At 34.5% G+C, this 18,980-nt stretch overlaps 1 protein-coding gene across 7 annotated transcripts in view; it reads left to right on the plus strand.

The window, feature by feature from the left end:
- RIF1 (replication timing regulatory factor 1) overlaps positions 1-17,952 on the plus strand; it is a 55,427-nt gene extending 37,475 nt beyond the window's left edge. For 3 of the 7 annotated variants that reach the window (XM_059927826.1, XM_059927827.1, XM_059927825.1), the window contains exons 27-36: positions 1,250-1,401; positions 1,780-1,860; positions 1,942-1,996; positions 2,366-5,596; positions 7,705-7,851; positions 8,173-8,250; positions 8,340-8,455; positions 8,977-9,130; positions 10,940-11,048; positions 11,527-17,952. In XM_059927826.1, the coding sequence (XP_059783809.1) occupies positions 1,250-1,401; positions 1,780-1,860; positions 1,942-1,996; positions 2,366-5,596; positions 7,705-7,851; positions 8,173-8,250; positions 8,340-8,455; positions 8,977-9,130; positions 10,940-11,048; positions 11,527-11,741 (4,338 nt within the window). In that variant the 3' untranslated portion in view covers positions 11,742-17,952. Of the gene's footprint in view, positions 1-1,249; positions 1,402-1,779; positions 1,861-1,941; positions 1,997-2,365; positions 5,597-7,704; positions 7,852-8,172; positions 8,251-8,339; positions 8,456-8,976; positions 9,131-10,939; positions 11,049-11,526 lie in introns of those variants that run through there. The other 4 variants (XM_059927828.1, XM_059927829.1, XM_059927830.1 and 1 more) reach the window with 4 other exon arrangements.
- Positions 17,953-18,980: the final 1,028 nt, after the last annotated feature.

Here is an 18,980-nt window from a genome sequence, read left to right on the forward strand (position 1 = left end):
CTAGAAGCCTTGGGAGATGATTACTTCTTAGTAAAGTTAAGTCTGCATAACTCTGAGCATTTGTTTAGTATAGTTACTTGACGCAGCAGCCCCCTTGAGATGGAATGAAGCTAAATAAGATTAACTATAACATAGGTAGCATGAAAGGAGACTGTTTTAGAACTTCTGTTATTGAATAGAAAGAGAATGCATCCGCAAGACATCTGTTGTAAGCTCATATATAAAGCTAAATATCTAGTATCTAGTGGCCAATTAACCAATTTTCAGATAATAATTCTTTCTTCCAGGACCTCCAGTAAAGGGGTGTTCTAGAATCTTGAGAACATGGCCCTGGCAAAATGAAAGAAATATGTTATTTTTAAAGAATAACTTTGACACAGTCTTGTAGCAACTGAAAAGTAGAATGAAAACAACTGTGCTGAAAATGTGTAAAAATGACATTATGGTACCAATATTATTGGTATGTAGGACATATTATTTTGGCAACTTTTACTTAATTTGAGTAGTTTGTGCTTCAACTTGAAACTGCAGATACATGTTCCTCCTGCCAAAACACTTGATTTCTATGTGTTGGCCTGAAAAACATTTGCCCATGCTTTTTTGGTAAGCACACATTTGCCTACCTTTTTTTTTTTTTTCTTTTTTTTAAAGGAAATGGAGATCCATTGTTTTTTTTAATAAATTTATGTATTTTATTTATTTATTTTTGGCTGCATTGGGTCTTCATTGCTGCACGCTGGCTTTCTCTAGTTGCAGCGAGCAGGGGCTACTCTTCGTTGTGGTGCGTGGCCTTCTCATTGCGGTGGCTTCTCTTGTTGCAGAGCACAGGCTCTAGGCACATGGGCTTCAGTAGTTGTGGCATGTGGGCTCAGTAGTTGTGGCTCGCGGGCTCCAGAGCACAGGCCTCAGTAGTTGTGCATGGGCTTAGTTGCTCCATGGCATGTGGAATCTTCTGGACCAGGGCTCAAACCCGTGTCCCCTGCATTGGCAGGCGGATTCTTAACCACAGTGCCACCAGGGAAGCCCTTGCCTACTTTTTAAAGAGGTATAATAATTTTTATTTTCGGAGTATTTAATAGAGGCAGAATGAAAGTTAAGGACATGGTACTAATTGTTATTAACCAGGAGTATTGAACTTCAAACTTCCTAGTCATTATCAAAAACCTTTATCAGAGTGCCTGAAGAGGGATTGAAGTATTGGAAAATAATTTGGAAACTCAAAATGCACATTAACGTTTTCAATTTGCAGTTGAAACTAGAGTCTTCAACTCCAAAAGCAAAGAGTGAAATGCCTTTGGAAGAGGAAAAGTCTACTGACTTTGTGTTTATACCTCCAGAAGGAAAAGAAACAAAGGAAAGAATACTAACTGAACACCAGAAAGAAGTATTCAAAACGAAGAGGTTTGTAGTACTTTTATCTTGAATTGAGTATTCCATATTTACATTTAGATTTCATGCGGCAAACCATAATTTTGAGTTTATAACTAAGATGCTGTGTATACTGTGCTATATTTTAAGTGTCAGAAAGAGACTCTGCATAACTACATTTCATAATGTATAAGGCTGCCTTGAAATGTGCTAAATGTTTCTAAACAATTCCTTTATTGAGGTATGGGAGGAAAAGGTAGGGGAGATGGTTTCATGGAAAATCTGGAAAATAAGCATTTAAACCTTGATTTTATATTGTTCTTAAAATGTAACTAGATGTAGAATTACAAGTTTAATTTCTAGTTGTAGGAATAGCAGATATTCAAGTTGCTTATAAAAAATCTTTTTCAGGTGTGATATTCCTGCCATGTATAATAATCTGGATGTTTCACAAGATACTTTATTTTCTCAGTATAGTCAGGAAGAGTCTATGTAAGTATGGAAGTTGTTGAAGTACCTGGTTTTCTAATTTTTAATTAACAGTATTCTAATTTATGCACTTACTTATTTCAGGGAAATTCCTGCTTTAACGGAAAAATCCAAGGAAGATTCCAAGATATTATTTAAGGTATATTTGGTATTTCATATTTTGGGGTTTTTAGAATCACCCTTCCATTATTATGGAGCCTCTTATATTAATGTTAAGATTTATTGTATAATCTCTTAACTTTCCTTAGCAGACTTTAGCAGAATTATAGTCATTATATGTGTGGGTCTGCATCTGTGTGTGACTGCATGTGTGTTTAAATGTATTTGGCTTTATTAAATACTTAACAATTGGAAACACGAATGGGCATCTACCATCACCTTTGGAAAATTTGCAAAATATTGAAAGTCAAATTGCCCTTTGAATTACTAAAGCTTTACACAAAAATTTCCCCAGAAAGTCAGACTTGTTTGCTGGTTAATCTATATGTATATGTACATTTCTGTGCAGGAGGAACAAAAGGAGAGTGACATTGTCATTCCTCAACATGTCACGGAAAACTGTGGTATGGATGAACACCTTGAAAAGGCTTCCCTTTCGAATAATGAGTGTGGTTCTATTGAGGAAACCAATCCAGAAATACTGAGCAGTATTGATGCCAGAAAAAAGGCTTTAATTGTATCAAAGAAGACGCCAACTGAATGTGCATCTAGTACAGAAAATACATTTGGTGTCAGCAGTAGCTCGGTTTCTAATGCCACTATTTCTGGAACTCCTTCCCCACAGCCTACAAGTCGAAGGCAATCCTTTATTACTTTGGAGAAGTTTGATGGCTCAGAAAATAGACCCTTTAGTCCATCCCCCTTGAATAACATGTCATCAGCTGTTATAGTGAAAAATAACCAGGAAGGCACAGCTAAAACAGATAATCCACCAAAAGCAAAGAAAAGAGAAGTGGCTCTTTCAAAATCTGACTCTGAAAAAACAGTGCATGGGATTAAGAGATCAGGCCGAAGGTCAAGTAAGCCTGAACCAATAGGGAATAAAAAGTCTAAGCCCTTGATGAGATCTGATCAGGAGAAAAGTACTCGGGAATCTGTTGATGGCATGGTAGCCTTAGAAAATAACCCACCTGGTTTGCTTAATCAAACAGAATGTGTATTAGATAATCAGGTTCATCTCTCTGAGTCTTCAGTGGAGTATGAGGATACGATGCTTAAACCAACAATAGAAAATACTATACTATTAGAAAACAATACCGTAGAGGAGAAAACCTTAGAAATTAACTTGGAATCCAAAGAAAACACACCCCCAGCCATAATAACAACAGATCAAACAGTAACTGAGGATAGTCATGTTCAGATAACTCCAAATCATAAAACCCTTAGACGATCTTTAAGGCGACGTTCAGAAACAGCAGAGCCAACCACTGATAGCCAAGATAAAGAAAATAATCAAAAAAGGGAAAGACGTAAGGAAGAAGAAAAGACTCTGCAGAGGAGTCCATTGCATGTAAAAGATGATGTTTTACCTAAGCAAAAATTGATTTCTGAACAAACTGTACAGGAAAATTTAATTGAGAAAGGAAATAATTTACATGAGAAGACTTCTGGGGAAACCAGTGCTAATGCTGAAATTGATGAAAATAGAAGAAAGCCAGATCTTGAGACTACTAAATCTGAGGGAGATGGTGCCCAGGACATTGCAGATAAATCCTCTGAGAAACCAGTAAGGGGACGAACACGGTATCAAACAAGAAGAGCATGCCAGGGTTTACTTTCCAGCATTGAAAACTCAGAATCTGATAGTTCTGAGGCAAAAGAAGAAGGTTCTAAAAAGAAAAGATCTGGAAAATGGAAAAACAAAAGCAGTGACAATGTTGACATTGAAGATCAAGAAGAGAAGATGGTAAAACAGGAATGTATAAAGGTTGAAAGTCAGACACATGATTATAAAGGGAATTCTGAAGTAGACAAAGATACAAAATCTCAGATCTGTGAAAAAGAAGAAAGTAATACTGTAACTCTTCAAGATTCTACAATATCTTCAGAATTATTACAAGTTTCTGGTGATGTATCAAATACTTATGAGGGAAAAAGTAAAACTAACAAATGTGCAGAACATTCCTTTTCAAATCCTTCTGTACCAGAATCAAATCTAAGGACTAGAAATGCCAATAAAAGATTACATAAGCGAGATTCTCTAGAAAATAGTGTGGGTGAGTCCTCAAAAACAGAAACATCAGACATTTCTTTGCTTTCTGAAAAAACTCTTGAAATACTTGAATGCCAACACAAGAGAAGTAGGAGGGTGAGGAGATCTAAAGGTTGTGATTGCTGTGGAGAAAAATCACAACCTCAGGAAAAGTCATTCATTGGGTTAAAGAATACAGAGAATTATGATGTAAAAGTCAGCGAAACGAAAAAGACAGATGTGCAGACACCTGTAACTATATCAGAAACTTCTAAAGCTGATCTGTACTCAGAAGTAAAACTTTCAGATGAGCATCATAGTGTGAATTTTCATTTGGATCTCAAGGAGGAGAATGATACTATTAATGATTCATTAATTATATCTGAAACTGAGTTGAAAGAAAATACTATTCAAGACTTTCTTCCTTCTGAAATGGTAAATTTTAAAGAAGAAACTTGTGATAGGGATTCTGAGGAAGCAATATCTCTTGAAAGCCAGGAGCCATCTAATAAAAAATGTAAAACTATTGACCCATGTTTAGGTGACTCCAAAGATATTTCACTGGAATGTTTTACTTTGGAGACCAAAGAAGAAAAGCCAGAGGCTATCCCCAAAAAGGAATTGAGTATTATAGAGAACCTTGCTAATGTTGAAGCAAATGCAGAATTGAATCCAGGAGAAGTAGATGCTATGGAATTGAATGCAGAAAATGATAAATCTGAAGCTAGCTTCTCTGAACAAAAGAGTGTCAAAACTGATATTTCAGAGGAAGAGGTAACAGAGGAAAACAGTCAAAGAACGGATGCACCTGAAGAACTGAGTGCTGACGAAGCAATAACTGAGGAATTTAACTCAGGTATTGGTCATTCTGATAATACCACACCTGTAAAAGTGAGTGCTCAGTTAGAGATTTCTGAACAAATAGCAGTTGGGGAACTAGACAGAGGAAGTGATGAATCTGATCCAGGCTCATCTGGAGAAATGGATGCTGAAATGGAAAATTGTGAAGAAACAATGATTGGTGAGGTGACTGCTGAAACTGACCGTGTGAATGAAACAGAGGATGAGGACTTAACTACCAAAGCCTCTAAGCCGATAGAAGCTGAAACAAAGAGATTGAATGTAGAAATCGATAGCTTTGTTCCCGACACACTTGAGATGAGCGCTGAAGAAGGAGAGGTTGACTCTAATAAAACTGAAACAAATATTGAACCTAATAAATTTGAGGAAACAAAATTAGATGACAATCAGATGGTAGCGGGAAATGATGGAATTTTACCGGAAGTTCACCATACTTCAGAAAAAGTGGAGGAGACACCACAACCTCTGACAGCTGAAACAGCTGTTTCTGAACTGGTATCAGAAGACAATAATACGTCTCCTCAAAAATTAAGGGATCTTGATCCTTTACTCATGTCAGCAAATGACAGTCCTAGTGGCATGCAGACACGCTGTGTCTGGTCTCCTTTGGCTTCTCCATCCACCAGCATTTTAAAGAGAGGACTAAAAAGACCCCAAGAAGATGAAATCTCATCACCTGTTCACAAGGTAGGGGGATTGAGGCTGAATATTAATGAGTCCATGTTTAATTAGAATATTTTGGCCATATGGTGATACCTGGTGAATGACAGAATATTAGGTTTATATGACTATTCATTTTGAATATTTACTATGGTGGCTAGGGAAAAGGGCATGTAGAAGGAAAGGTTGAGAAAGGAGACTGAAGCCCTTTAAATTTATTTATTTAATTTATTGCTTGCTTGCTGCGTTGGGTCTTTGTTGCTTCCCGCGGGCTATGTCTCGTTGTGGCGAGCGGGGGCTACTCTTCATTGCAGTGCACGGGCTTCTCACTCTGGTGGCTTCTCTTGTTGCGGAGCACGGGCTCTAGGCCCATGGGCTTCAGTAGTTATGGCACGTGGGCTCAGTAGTTGTGGCTTGCAGGCTCTAGAGGGCAGGCTCAGTAGTTGTGACGCACGGGCTTAGTTGCTCCGCGGCATGTGGGATCTTCCCGGACTAGGGCTCGAACCCGTGTCTGCTGCATTGGCAGGCGGATTCTTAACCACTGCACCACCAGGGAAGTCCCTGAAGCCCTTTAGATATTCCTTTATTTCAGGACACTAAGCTACAGATCATACAACCATCACCATTGTTCACTTTTTGCAAACTTAATAATCTCTCATGGTGATTTTTTTTTTCTGCTCTTCGTACCATAATATATGAGGAGACACTTAGAAACTGATCAAGTAGCTTTAGTTAGCACTTACTATGTACTAGGACATTATGCTATCTGTTTCACATTAAGTATTTATATAAACATTTTCAGACCTTGTTTAATTAAAAAGAAAAATCTCTTTAGGCTGTGCCTTCATTAATTTCTGGATATGATTTCATTTGTAATTATTTTGTTTATGTTCCCATCTTCTTCACTATAGTTTATCTACTTTGGTTTGTAAACATATGGATTACCTATGTATCTACTTTAACCCCTGGCCCTGTGACTTGCACATAATTTGTTGAATAAGTACAATTTAAAAAGGAAAAGTTGCATGTGCTTACATAACTCAACTTGTCCTCTCTAGCAAAGTAGATGTTTCGAAAAAGTACAATGTAGGCATTCCTTAACTTAATTTTGAAACTGAACCTACCATTTACTGTAGAATACATGTGTTTATGTATACAAACGTGTATATATAAATATAATTATACTGGCAGTTAATTTTGCCTTTAGCCAGCACATTGTGAAGACTTCCCCAAGATATACTGAAAATTCTCATATTGAGAATTCAGAGATTAGTTCTTGGGAAGACTTAACACCACTTGAGGTTTTTTCAATTTGGTCTTGCTTTGCTTTTGTTTTGAGGCTCTTACTATTATTATTATTTTTTAATCTTAAGTTTAAATAGGCCATAAGGTAAAATGCATTTGATTTCTTCAGCATACTTTAGATTGTTAATATCAGTTAACTAGTCATGTTTTGTTTGATAGTAGCTCATTTAATTTTTATTTAGGCAACAGTACAACATACAGTAGTTTTCTGTAGCAGATATGTACAAAATCTGCCCAGTCTTTTGGGAATCAAGACCAGGAGGCATTTATATACATATTTAATGGTTTAAGTGCTCTGTTGTGTACTTATATCAGATAGCTGAATGAGTGGATAAAGAGTTTAGAAGAGGCCAAAATGACTTCGCGCTGGGCTAAGAAAGACAAAAAAAGCCACCCAATTGCTGTGACTCTTGTACCCTCAAAGAGTTAAGAACTGAACTTAGTAAGATATACCAGAGGCCAGTTAGTACTGTCTCTGCCTCTTTACCTTGTTCTTTACAGTCCATAGTAAGCCTGTAAGGTTAATAGAATTTGATTATACAATTTTAACTCTCACATGCAGTTTCATTAAGTTTCTGCTGCTATCCTTCTTTCACTCTCCTTATTGCTGTATTATGCAGTTTAGACCATAGATAATTGGAATGACCCTTGGTCTTGAGTAATATCTGTGAAAGCAGTCACCAGGAAGAACTACAACTATGTGCAGTTGGCTTCTAGTGAAATAAATTAAGCTTCACAATCTATTTTTGGCTAACCTTATGAGAATTTACAGTGTTATTTTTTTTTTAACTTTTAATTTTGTTAAATAAAAACATGACCTATGTTTTCAGGTTCGCCGTGTCTCCTTTGCAGATCCTATATACCAAGCAGGATTGGCAGATGACATTGATAGGCGATGCTCTATTGTTAGGTGCCATTCTTCAAGTAGTTCTCCCATAGTAAAAAGTGTTAAAACTTCACCTACTGCGCAATCTAAGGTAAGCTGTAGGCTTTAAAAAATACACATGCAGACAGAATTATGTTGGGTAATTTGTCTTAAAATTAACTAATTAAGAAATGAAACTTACTTGGTTTGGCTTACTGTTCTTTTGTCTGCTTACTTGGTAAGCAGACATGACGAGAAGAGGTGGTAAGAGGCAGTGATGATCCAGCAAGTCATTGATCCAGTAATATTGTTACATTTTACATTTTCTGAAAATTTTAAGACATTACTGCAGGCTTAAGTTGTGAAAATAAAGTTGTAAAATTTACAGTTACCTAGGGTTCTGAGTTTTTTTTTTCTCCTTTCTTCTATCTAGCATAATACTACTTCAGCCAAAGGATTTCTGTCCCCAGGATCACGTAGCCCTAAATTTAAGAGCTCAAAGAAGTGTTTAGTAAGAAGTGCTTTAGTTTTCATGCAACTTTATATTTTCATGTTCAGTCAGGTGACCTCTATTTAACAGCTTTTGAAATTTATTCTAAGATTGCAGAAATGGCTAAGGAATCTGTGCCATGTCCAACAGAAAGTGTTTACCCTGCTTTGGTGAACTGTGTAGCACCAGTTGACATCATTTTACCTCAGATTACGTCCAACATGTGGTAAGTGGTTATTTAGGCTTCTGGCTTATACCTAGAGATGCCACTTACTTAAGAGGAATATTTAAATGATCAAGGTTCTCATGTTTAGAATTGATTTATATGTACTTTCACACACTTTGTTTTAGAAATAAATGAAAATGCAGCTGGGAAGATGGGTGAGATATGACAATAATAGAAGCATTGATCATAATACAGTAATGGCTAAGATAATTGTGTGCTTAATATTTGCCAGGTTTTGCATACATTATCTTATTCAATCCTAATATAAATACTATAAGGAGTATAATTAGTTCCACTTTATGTTTGTAAAGGTTAATCTTGCTTAAGCCAGGTATACACATCAGATTCAAATTTTGTTTTAAAGTAAATGCACGTGTGCCTGTCCACAGAGTTGGCTAGGTGGGTCTATATAAATTCAGTTATGATTGAGCTTAAATCAGGAAATTCAATTGGATAGGCCCTTACAAACAGAATAAATATAAAACTATATGACATTTTTCCTGTTTCTCTCATCTCTTTAGGGCAAGAGGACTGGGACAACTCATTAGAGCCAAGAATATAAAAACAATTGGTGATTTGAGTACTCTTACAGCATCTGAAATAAAAACTCTTCCTATCCGTTCTCCAAAAGTGTCTAATGTAAAAAAGGCTCTCAGAGTATATCATGAGCAGCAGGTAAAAACTTAGATATTAGTCATAACATCATGTATAAATAAATGATCAAGCAGTACAGTTACGGAAGTTTGCATTTTAACTATTCTTGCTTAAAAACTCATTTTATATGATGCCTTATCTTCCCTTCCCCTGCAGTTAAGAGTAACTTAAAAGATTCATTTATAATTCTGTAGATTTGCTCATTTTGTACTGTTATTGTGTATAATACCTCTTTATTCTTTGAATTCTATTTTCCTACCCTCTTATCTCTTTTATTTCCACCAAATAGGTGATTGGTTTCATGGCTGCCATTTCTAAAACCTAGATGTTCAAATCTAAACATTTACAAAAGTCTTGCAGATTTGTAGTTAACAGTATTTTGATTTTGATATCCAACACAATTGAGACCAATTTTTTTTACTTGTTCTTCCTATCAACTTTTAACACAAACATTTTAGGTCATGGACATTTCTCAAGATTCTTATGAAAGCCAAGATTCTTTTGCCCTATAAAAATGTATCAATATACGGAAAATTTTGTATATCATTTCAGAAGAATTCACAGACTCTCCTGAAACCCATTTAGAAACCCTTGATGTATTCATTGATACTATATGCAAAACTGTGAATATATGAAAAATAGGGTTTGTTAAGGGTGAAGGCCAGTGTTCTGTTAGAATTTCTGGGACTGGAGTTTGCAGACTACTGAAGATTTCTGCTGTATTCGTGAAAGTCCTTGATTTAGTATTAGTTTTACTTGACCTTTAAAAACATTTAACCAGTGGAAAAAAAAAACTATTAGTAATTTTCAGTCTGATAGATGAAGCGTTTCAACTGCTTTATTGAGATCCAGCCACATACCATAAAATTCACCCACCCAAAACACACAATTAAGTGGTTTTTTTAGTGTATTCACAAAGTTACACAACCCTCACCAAGACCTAATTTTAGAACATTTGTTATTACCCCGGGAAAAAAAAACCCTGTACTCATTACTAGTTACTCTGCATTTTCACCCTCAAGGCAACCACTAATCTTTGTCTCTGTAGATTTGCCTATTGTGGACATTTCATAAAAGTGGAATCATTAACCTGTAGTCTTTTGTGAATGACCTCTTTAACTGAGCATAATGTTTTCAAGGTTCACAGGTATTAGTACTTCATTCCTTTTTATGGTTAAATAATATCCCATTCTATGACCGTGCAACGTTTTGGTTATCCATTCATCACTTGATGAACATTTGGGTTGTTTACACACTTTCCTATTATGAATATGCTATTAGGTACATTCATATACAAGTTTTTGTGTGGACATAACGTTCTTTATTTCTCTTGGGTATATATGTAGGAATCTAATTGCTTGGTCATATGGTAACTCTAACGTTCTGAAATTAGTATTTTCTCAACAATCAGTAAGCCCTGGGAACACCTTTGAAAATTGTGTTCTTTTTTAAAAAAAGAAGTCCATATATCATTTAAACTTGGAAGTCTCTGCCTTAGATTTGCTTTTCCCGTGTTCCTGAACCTGGGGAATATAATGTAGCTTTTCATGGCTACTATTTGCAATACTTCTTGACAAGTCACTAGGAAATATTATAAACCCCTTAACCACTTCTTTGAGAAAACAGTACTGTGTAATGCTGTTTTTGTGTGTTGTTAGGAGAACATGGGTTCTTAGCAGTATTAGCTAAGCTTATGTAATGGGCTGTGAAACATAGTATGTCAGATTGTTTTCCAGCATTAGTGGTCCTGTTACTGTTAGTCCTGTTAAAAATTACTTTCAGTTTGTCACTTTTGTTTTTGTTTTTACTGGTCTGAATGTATAAATCAAGGTGAAGTCTCGTGGACTAGAAGAGATTCCAGTTTTTGATATTTCCGAAAAAACAGTAAATGGAATGGAAAATAAATCTATTTCTCCTGATGAAGAAAGACTTGCCTCAGGTATATTTTAGCAAAGTGGGACAATTTTATAAGATCAGCTGACTTTCTTGAAGAAATATTTTGTTATTGTGCTTTTAGTTTTAATTTGACCGTGCCCTGTGAATGAGACAAGTATTTTTTTGTGTAATAGTTGCCAAGTATGTGAAAAAAATAACTGGTATGACTTCAAATATGTCTAGTTGCTTTTTCTCTAATTGTCAACTTCTACTCTATCAATGTCTCAAATGAAGATATAAACTATAAACATTGCATTCCAGTTGTTCATAAAAATGAAGTAGTCATGATTTCTTTAATGGCACAGGATAAGCTATGGTAATTTTTCTGTTGCCTCTTCTCTTGATCTTGAACAGGTATACCTCAGCCTGCACTCTTAATTTGAAACCTGGGCACTTAAATTTTTTATTACCTTAAAAGGAGAGAGATATAATTTAAGATTTATCTGGAATAGATTTAATTGTGCTTTTTTCCTTTCTTTTAGATTTAATTGATCCTGTTGCTTTAGAGACTCCGTTATCTAAAAATCTTGTGACCCAGATTAGTGCACTTGCTCTTCAACTAGATTCAGAAGATCTCCATAATTATTCAGGAAGCCAGCTATTTGAAATGCATGAGAAACTTGGTAGCATGGCAAACTCTATAATTAAAAATCTGCAGTCACGTTGGAGGTCACCAGCCCATGAAAATTCTATTTAGTGTTTTAAGAGAAAATTGAAGTTTTTAAAAAAAAAAATCACTGGATTTGTTGATTCATAAAGTAAGTTCTGAAATATAGCACAATTTCAGACTGAATGTTTGCAAAGTTGGTAACATTTCAAACGCTGAAGGGCAATATCTTACTAAGGTCAATTTTGTAAGTGAGATCATCTTTTCCTGTATAACATGTTTTCTTGGCTGCTATGCGTAGTTTTTCCAAAAATTTAAATATCTTACTGAAATGTGAAAGCAAAAACTAAATAGCATACATTTTATTTCACTTACTCATGTGTATTTTAATGGAACATTTTATGTAATATACCTGTTCTAAGTAAGTAAAAATGAAAATTTTTATTTGAACTTTTTGCTGAACTGATAAGGTATTTATACTTGATTTCCTTTTTTTAAATTTATATTTGTTATGCCTGAGGTTTAAGAAATTTGTTCTTGGTAAAACACCCCAAATGAGATGCAAGAGAATCTTTTGAAACGCTTTTCGCAGACATCAACTTTATTTGGACAAGAAAATATTTATATTTCAAGAAAAATATCAAAAGTTTCAACTTTTGGGGTTAAATATTAAAGCAGAATTTACTAAAATTCCATTCATTTGCGTTAGCAAATATTTGTTCAGCAGCATTTGCCTGTGAAAATATACTCTTATGAGACATATAATATTCATTTAAAAATGCACGACTATTTGTACATTATGTATAGATTAAGTTTTTAATTTATAAATTTCAGTCTTCGTTAATCGCATGAATTTTTTTCTGCAGCTTGTGAATACCTTTGTTTTGTTTAATAGAAACATAATTTTGTATATATTGAATACTGAGATATCAGTATGGATGGTAGAAGTGCTTCATGGGCTTGCTGCAGATGTTTGTAGGATTCTTTCTCTACAAATAAAACAACAAATAGTTTTGTACTTAGTTAATAGTGTTAGTTAAAACATGAGTTTATTTTCTGAAGTAACCAGAAAGAGTAAAGTAATAGAAATGAGAAAGTGTTACATGACAACTTTGCCATTCATTCCCATAACCTTCCCCTGCAGCCCCCATCCCTTTTGGTTTAGAAGAGGGTGTCAGCCACTAGAAAGCGTGCCTCATTACATTTCTCTTTAATGGGGATTTAGCTTGAGTCTTTTCATTATAACTTGGACCATAAGAAATCTAGAGTTTATCTGCTCTTTTTACCTATACCTAAAGCAAACTTGGGAGAAATGTGAAACTGTTCTTTCAAAATACTTATGTTTTACCGAGTAAAAAAGTAAGGTGTATATAATTAAACCATTTGTAGATTTTACCAACTGGTATTAGTGCCTGACTTTCCCATATTTGTTTCATCTTTTTAACAGTGAGAGTATTTTCATTTGTTTTCGAAATAGAATGAGCGAGTGATCTTCTCAGTTGCAGACTTATTCAGAACTAACCCTTACTTGAAAAGGCACACATTCTTCAGCAACTTATAGAAAGTTTAATCCTTGTGTCTTGGTTAGCTTTACATTCAGAAGGGGGCTGCCACCCAGTCACAGTAAAAGTTGGTTTTTCTTTAATAATAAATCCATTATCAGTACGTTGCAAATATTTTAGGGTCTAAGTGTGATATTTATATGCTGAGGATGATTTTAAAAGAAATTCTGGGACCACTGAACTGAGGATTGTAGCTTGAAGAAATAACTAATGAAAAATCAGGAATTTTTTTGAAACATTTATAATTGTGGTTTAAATTGTCTGTCATTTATTTCCCAATTGTATTTGACAGTAAAGAGGCATATATGTTTTTGCGAACATGTGTAAGAAGGGATGTGTACGTGTGTTGAGAGGAGTCAGAATTAGCTCATTTCATGACTTCGTATCTTAACTATTTGTGTGAACTAAACTTACTTGCTGGTGGAATGAAGTTCTTGGGAAGGTGAACAGTATAGCAGAAAATGTGACCAAAATGATTACCGTTTACTTAAGTCACTGAGTTTGATGCAAGCACAGATTTTAATTTTAAAACGTTGTGGTTTAATAAGGATATATTTTAAAATATTTGAGGGCAAAAACCAGTTTGCTAAGTCTTCATTGTTGATATAGTTACAAGTGTGTATGTGAAGCACCTTATTTTCAATTTTCTTGCCTTAAAATTTTCTGCAAATTTTTTCCTGAGTGATTCCGGAAGAGCTGAAAGCATTAATATTCCTTGATCAGCTCCAATGTGTGTTGTTTCACTATTAAAGTGAAATCAGTTTTTTTCAAATAATTCCTAATGGTTAATAAAACATGGCAAACATTACTAAGAACACTCAAATGTGATTTCTTATTTTATGCATTTATAAAGAATCTAGTTGAATGCAGAGCCATAGTATAATTTTCCATGTTCCAAAATGGATTTCATAGTGGATTTAAATTTCCATTATTTCAGTGAGCCCATTATTAAAGATGCTCTGCTATTTGAACAAGTTTGAAAGCCATTGTTGAATAGTGGAGAGCTTTTGCTCAAGTAATAATTGCAGTAGGATAATACAGTCAAAAATAAGATTGAAATGTGAACTTTAAAAGTATGGTAACCCTGACATTGCCCATGATTCATTCTTTCTGTGCAGCTTGGTGTAGTAGTCAGGGATTCTGTTATATATTTAAGAATCAAAAAAATGTCAAGAAAGTTGGGTTATATCTTGCCTTAAATAAAGGTGGCAGGACAAGAAACAAAAGTTTGGAAAAATGGGAGGAGTATGTGGAAAACATACAAGTAGAGTTTTGTTTTTAAAGGAATGAGTAAAAATAAGTGCTGTTTCAAAGGCAGGCTTAGTTGAAATTTACCAAAAATACGAGTTACGGTGTCACATTTTTCTCTTAATGCCATTCCTTCCAACTTTGACTTTATAATCCACTAAGAAAAGCCTAGATTCCATCTCATATTCTTCATAATTGATTTGCAGGGAGATAATTTGTGAGCTAGGCTTGGAGGCCATAAAATAGCAGTTGTTAATAATTATTGGCTAATAAGACTTGAGTCAGGGGAGTTATCTGCTTGCTCATTAGTTCAGCACATGTCCATTTTATCCCTAAGCCATTAGAAAGGTCTTGTATGTTGTATACAAACATTAGAGTGAAGTTCTGACTCTTAACATAGTACTTCTCAAACTTGCATGTATTTGTAAAAATGCAGATTCTGGTTCAGTAGGTCTGTGATGGGGGCCTAATAGTTCATTTCTGACAGTTCCCATGTGATCCATACAAATGCTGATGTGGACTGCATTTGTGGTTGTCGGCATAAGAGGCTTCAAGATCTAAATTAAATTAGGTTTTGGTATCCCAAGCAGATTTAAGTCCTTAGAATTATTGCCACAAAAGATAAAAGCTAGTCGTTTTTAAAGAAACTTTTTCAAATGTCTGAATTGAGGATTCAGATTGGTCTTGAAGACTTCAAATTACAGTTCAAAAATTTAAATAAAATTGTAAAAGGTAGAATTTTCCCTCATTTGGAGCCTTTTAAGTATGGAAGATAAATATTTTATGTTATAAAGAACCTTATTAAGTAGTTTGGACAATGTGGAGTCTTACGAGTATATGTGGATTATGTTCTGAATTTTTTGTTAATATAAAGGTAAATTTTCACAATATTAGAGGTGCATTTAGAAGGCAAGATTTCGTTTAGAGACTAAGTTATGGGACTTCATTATTTCATTAATAAACCTTGAAAACAGACTACCCCTAACTAAGTTTAATTTGGCAGTAAAGTTAGCAGTGCTATAGTAAGTCAATTCTGACAAATGTGCCTTATAATCATTTTACTGAAGACCTCTGGTGACTGCTGCGACATTACATGGTTAAAACTTCCTGTTTTGTTGTAAAATGGAGTTGAAAGAGTTGAATAATCTGATTTTCCAAAATGAGTTTTTCTTGGCATTCTGTTAAGATGTTATATTTCCTTCATATTTAAATACTTTTATTGTAAGAGCTGCCCTCATCCAAAGCACTTAAGGAAATGTCGCCAGAAGTTAAGTAATGGGTTTTAAAAATAGATTATCAAAATTTACTGATAGCTCAATCTGTGAAACAAATCTGATCTTTGTGGTTTCTCATGGCCCAATTAATGATATGTCTATTATGTGCGAGGTTTTGTATATTGCTTCTTGAAAGTATCCATTAAAATCTGAGTCATTTGGATTTGAAGATCTATAGATACTTAATAGAGTAGTAGTCTGATGTAATTATGAGTGTCTACTTAGTTCTTGGAATAGAATATTAAATTTTACAATGTGGTCTTTACCGTTTTTTTTCTTCATATGCCAATCCTTTCACCAAAGAACAGTTAAAACCAAGTGCCGAACTGTAAATGCTTACTCCCCTGAAATACACCATTAGAATAAAAGATAACCTCTCTCCTTACATGTGAGTATAAAATTAAAGACAGTATTTTAAATTGATGTCACATGGAAGAAAAAAAACCTACATAGCTTTTGGTCTTCTGCTTGTAGTAGAGGGAACAATATCTTTACAGTGTACCATTTTATAACTGGATGAAACTAAGCTTATCAGATGGCAAACTTATATGTTGATAGAGATTGATGCACTGATAAATGGTAAAATGAAGAGAAAGGGAAAGACAAATTGAGCTGAAATAGTAATAAAGCAAATTAGGTCATTAAGTATAGAGACAAACAGTTCTGTGTATTTTGAAAATAACTGGCAGCCAGTGGTCCCTGAGTTATCCTATACATAATACAGTACCATAATTAATGTTCATAAAGCCCTTGAATAATTATTTAGAAATACATTATTATTTAATACTCTGACCCCCCCATCAGTAAATAATTTCCAACAAAAGACAGTGTTATTTCTTAGATGGATAAGCTGCATATAACTAGGAAGTTCACTTTCAAAATAAAATGTCATGGAACCGAAAATGGAATGTATTAATAGCTATTTTGATACTTGGTTGAATAGTTAACAGGGGTCTGAGGAATTTTTTATTTTTATGGAATGGAAATTTTCTAATAGAAAAATGGAATTAAGAATGGATTTTGAGTATAGGAAACGAAAGATGGCAGTTTTGCCTAGTAAGTTTAAAGAGCAGAGGTTGACAAACTACAACCTGCCACCTCTTTTTTACATCTAATGAGCTAAGAGTGGTTTTTACGTTTTCTAAATGGTTGAAAAAAATCAAAAGAATAGTATTTTGTGGCACATGAAAATATATAAAATTAAAATTGTATTGTTTGTAAATAAGGTTTTACTGGGACACAGTCATGCTTATTTACATATTTGGCTGCTTTCCAGCTACAGTGGTAGGATTGAGTAGTCTGAAGGACTGTGGTGGCTTGTAATATCAAACATACTACTATCTGACACTTTACATAAAGTGTGCCAGTCCTTGACATAAGGGATAGATTTGTTCATACATGGCAGTTTGGTTACTTCTGGCTGGCAGGATAGGAATATTGATTTAATTTCTGTTGCCATTATTTAGATTTTATTTTATAAAATGGGTTCCCCTGGTTCCATTTATATCTTACCATAGCTCAAATACACATATACTAGGAGATACTAGTACTTTTTAGGTACGCCTTTTTCTCCCAAACTCTTAAAACATTGTTCTGTGTTTGCCATGGATATTAAGGGACCTGATGTGTGAAGGAAGGGCATCTGGCACTAATTGGTTAAATCACACCTGTAAAACAATTGGGGCTTTGGGGAGTTTGCTTTCTGTGTTGTTGAGTAATTGATCACTTTCAATATAAACACTACCTCCTGTGGATAGACTTGACTAATGTGCACTTAGAAAAGGACTGAGAGAAGCCAAGTCAGTCATTTATTAGCCCTGTAATATTTTTGTTTTCATCACTTGATAAACTCTAAGAGAGCTTAGTTTTACATTCAGAAAGCATTTATATTTGATAAGTCAAATGATTTAAGTTGAAACTTCACAGAAGTACCTGTTCATTCCTCAATTGACTGTACTAGTAGATGGGAAATACGGGTGCAGTCAGTTTTGTTTATGTAATGCTTTATACAACGTTTGAAGCAGGTAGACCTATACTAAAACTGTATTTTCAGGTTCATTATGACTGAGTGGAGGGAGGGAGAATCTGTGTCTGATCCACAGTAAAACTTTCATAATCTGTTGAGAGTTGACTGTTATCACTTGCCAATTGAAACTGGACATTGAAACATTTTTAAAGAAATGCACTTTAACCTGAAATAAAACTAAAAAAAAAAAATTCTGGTACTTGTTGTTCTTTGGTTTTTGTTTTTTTTAATTTTTGTGTTTCAGTGAGCCCTCCTGAAATGAATGAGAAGAACATAATCCAGATACCAACCTAAAAGTGAGCCTTGTATTCCTCCACGAGCACATGAACCATTCATATTCTTCCCCTCTTTTATGGCCTATTTTTAACCGTAGAGGATCTCTATTTTATTCATAGTCTTATGGGTTCCACACACTTCTAAATCTATACTTTTTTTTAAAAAAAACTGAAGTATAGTTGATTTACAATATTGTGCTAGTTTCAGGTATACAGCAAAGTGGTTCAGTTATATATATGTTTTTCAGGTTATTTCCATTATAGGTTATTACAAGATATTGAATATTGTTCCCTGTGTTACACAGTAAATCCTTGTTCCATATCTATTTTATGTATAGTAGAGTTTATCTCTTAATCCCATACTTCTAATTTATCCCTCTTCCTCCCTCCCTGTCCCCTTTGGTAAACGTAAGTTTGTTTTCTATGCCTGTGAGTCTCTTTCTGCTTTGTATAAAGATTCATTTGTATTATTTTATAGATTGTGCATATGTGATATCATATAATACTTGTCTTTCTCTGTCTTCGTATGATATTTTCTGCGTCCATCCATGTTGTTGCAAAGGGCAATATGTCGTTCTTTTTTTATGGCTAATATTCCATTGCGTGTGTGAGATCTTAAATATATATATCACATCTTAAACTAATCATCTGTTGATGGGCATTTGGGTTGTTTCTGTCTTGGGTATTGTAAATAGTGCTGCTGTGAATGTTGGGGTGCATGTATCTTTTCTAATTAGAGTTTTCGTCTTTTCCAGATATATGCCCAGGAGTGGGATTGCTGGATCATACGGTAGTTCTATTTTAGTTTTTTAAGGAACCTCCATACTGTTCTCCATAGTGGCTGCACCAATTTACATTCCCACCAACATTTCTCCACACCATCGCCAGCATTTATTATTTGCAGACTTTTTGATGATGGCCATTCTGACCAGAGTGAGGTGGTA

Source organism: Balaenoptera ricei, chromosome 7 (genome assembly GCF_028023285.1).
Source record: "Balaenoptera ricei isolate mBalRic1 chromosome 7, mBalRic1.hap2, whole genome shotgun sequence".
Lineage (NCBI taxonomy): Eukaryota > Metazoa > Chordata > Mammalia > Artiodactyla > Balaenopteridae > Balaenoptera > Balaenoptera ricei.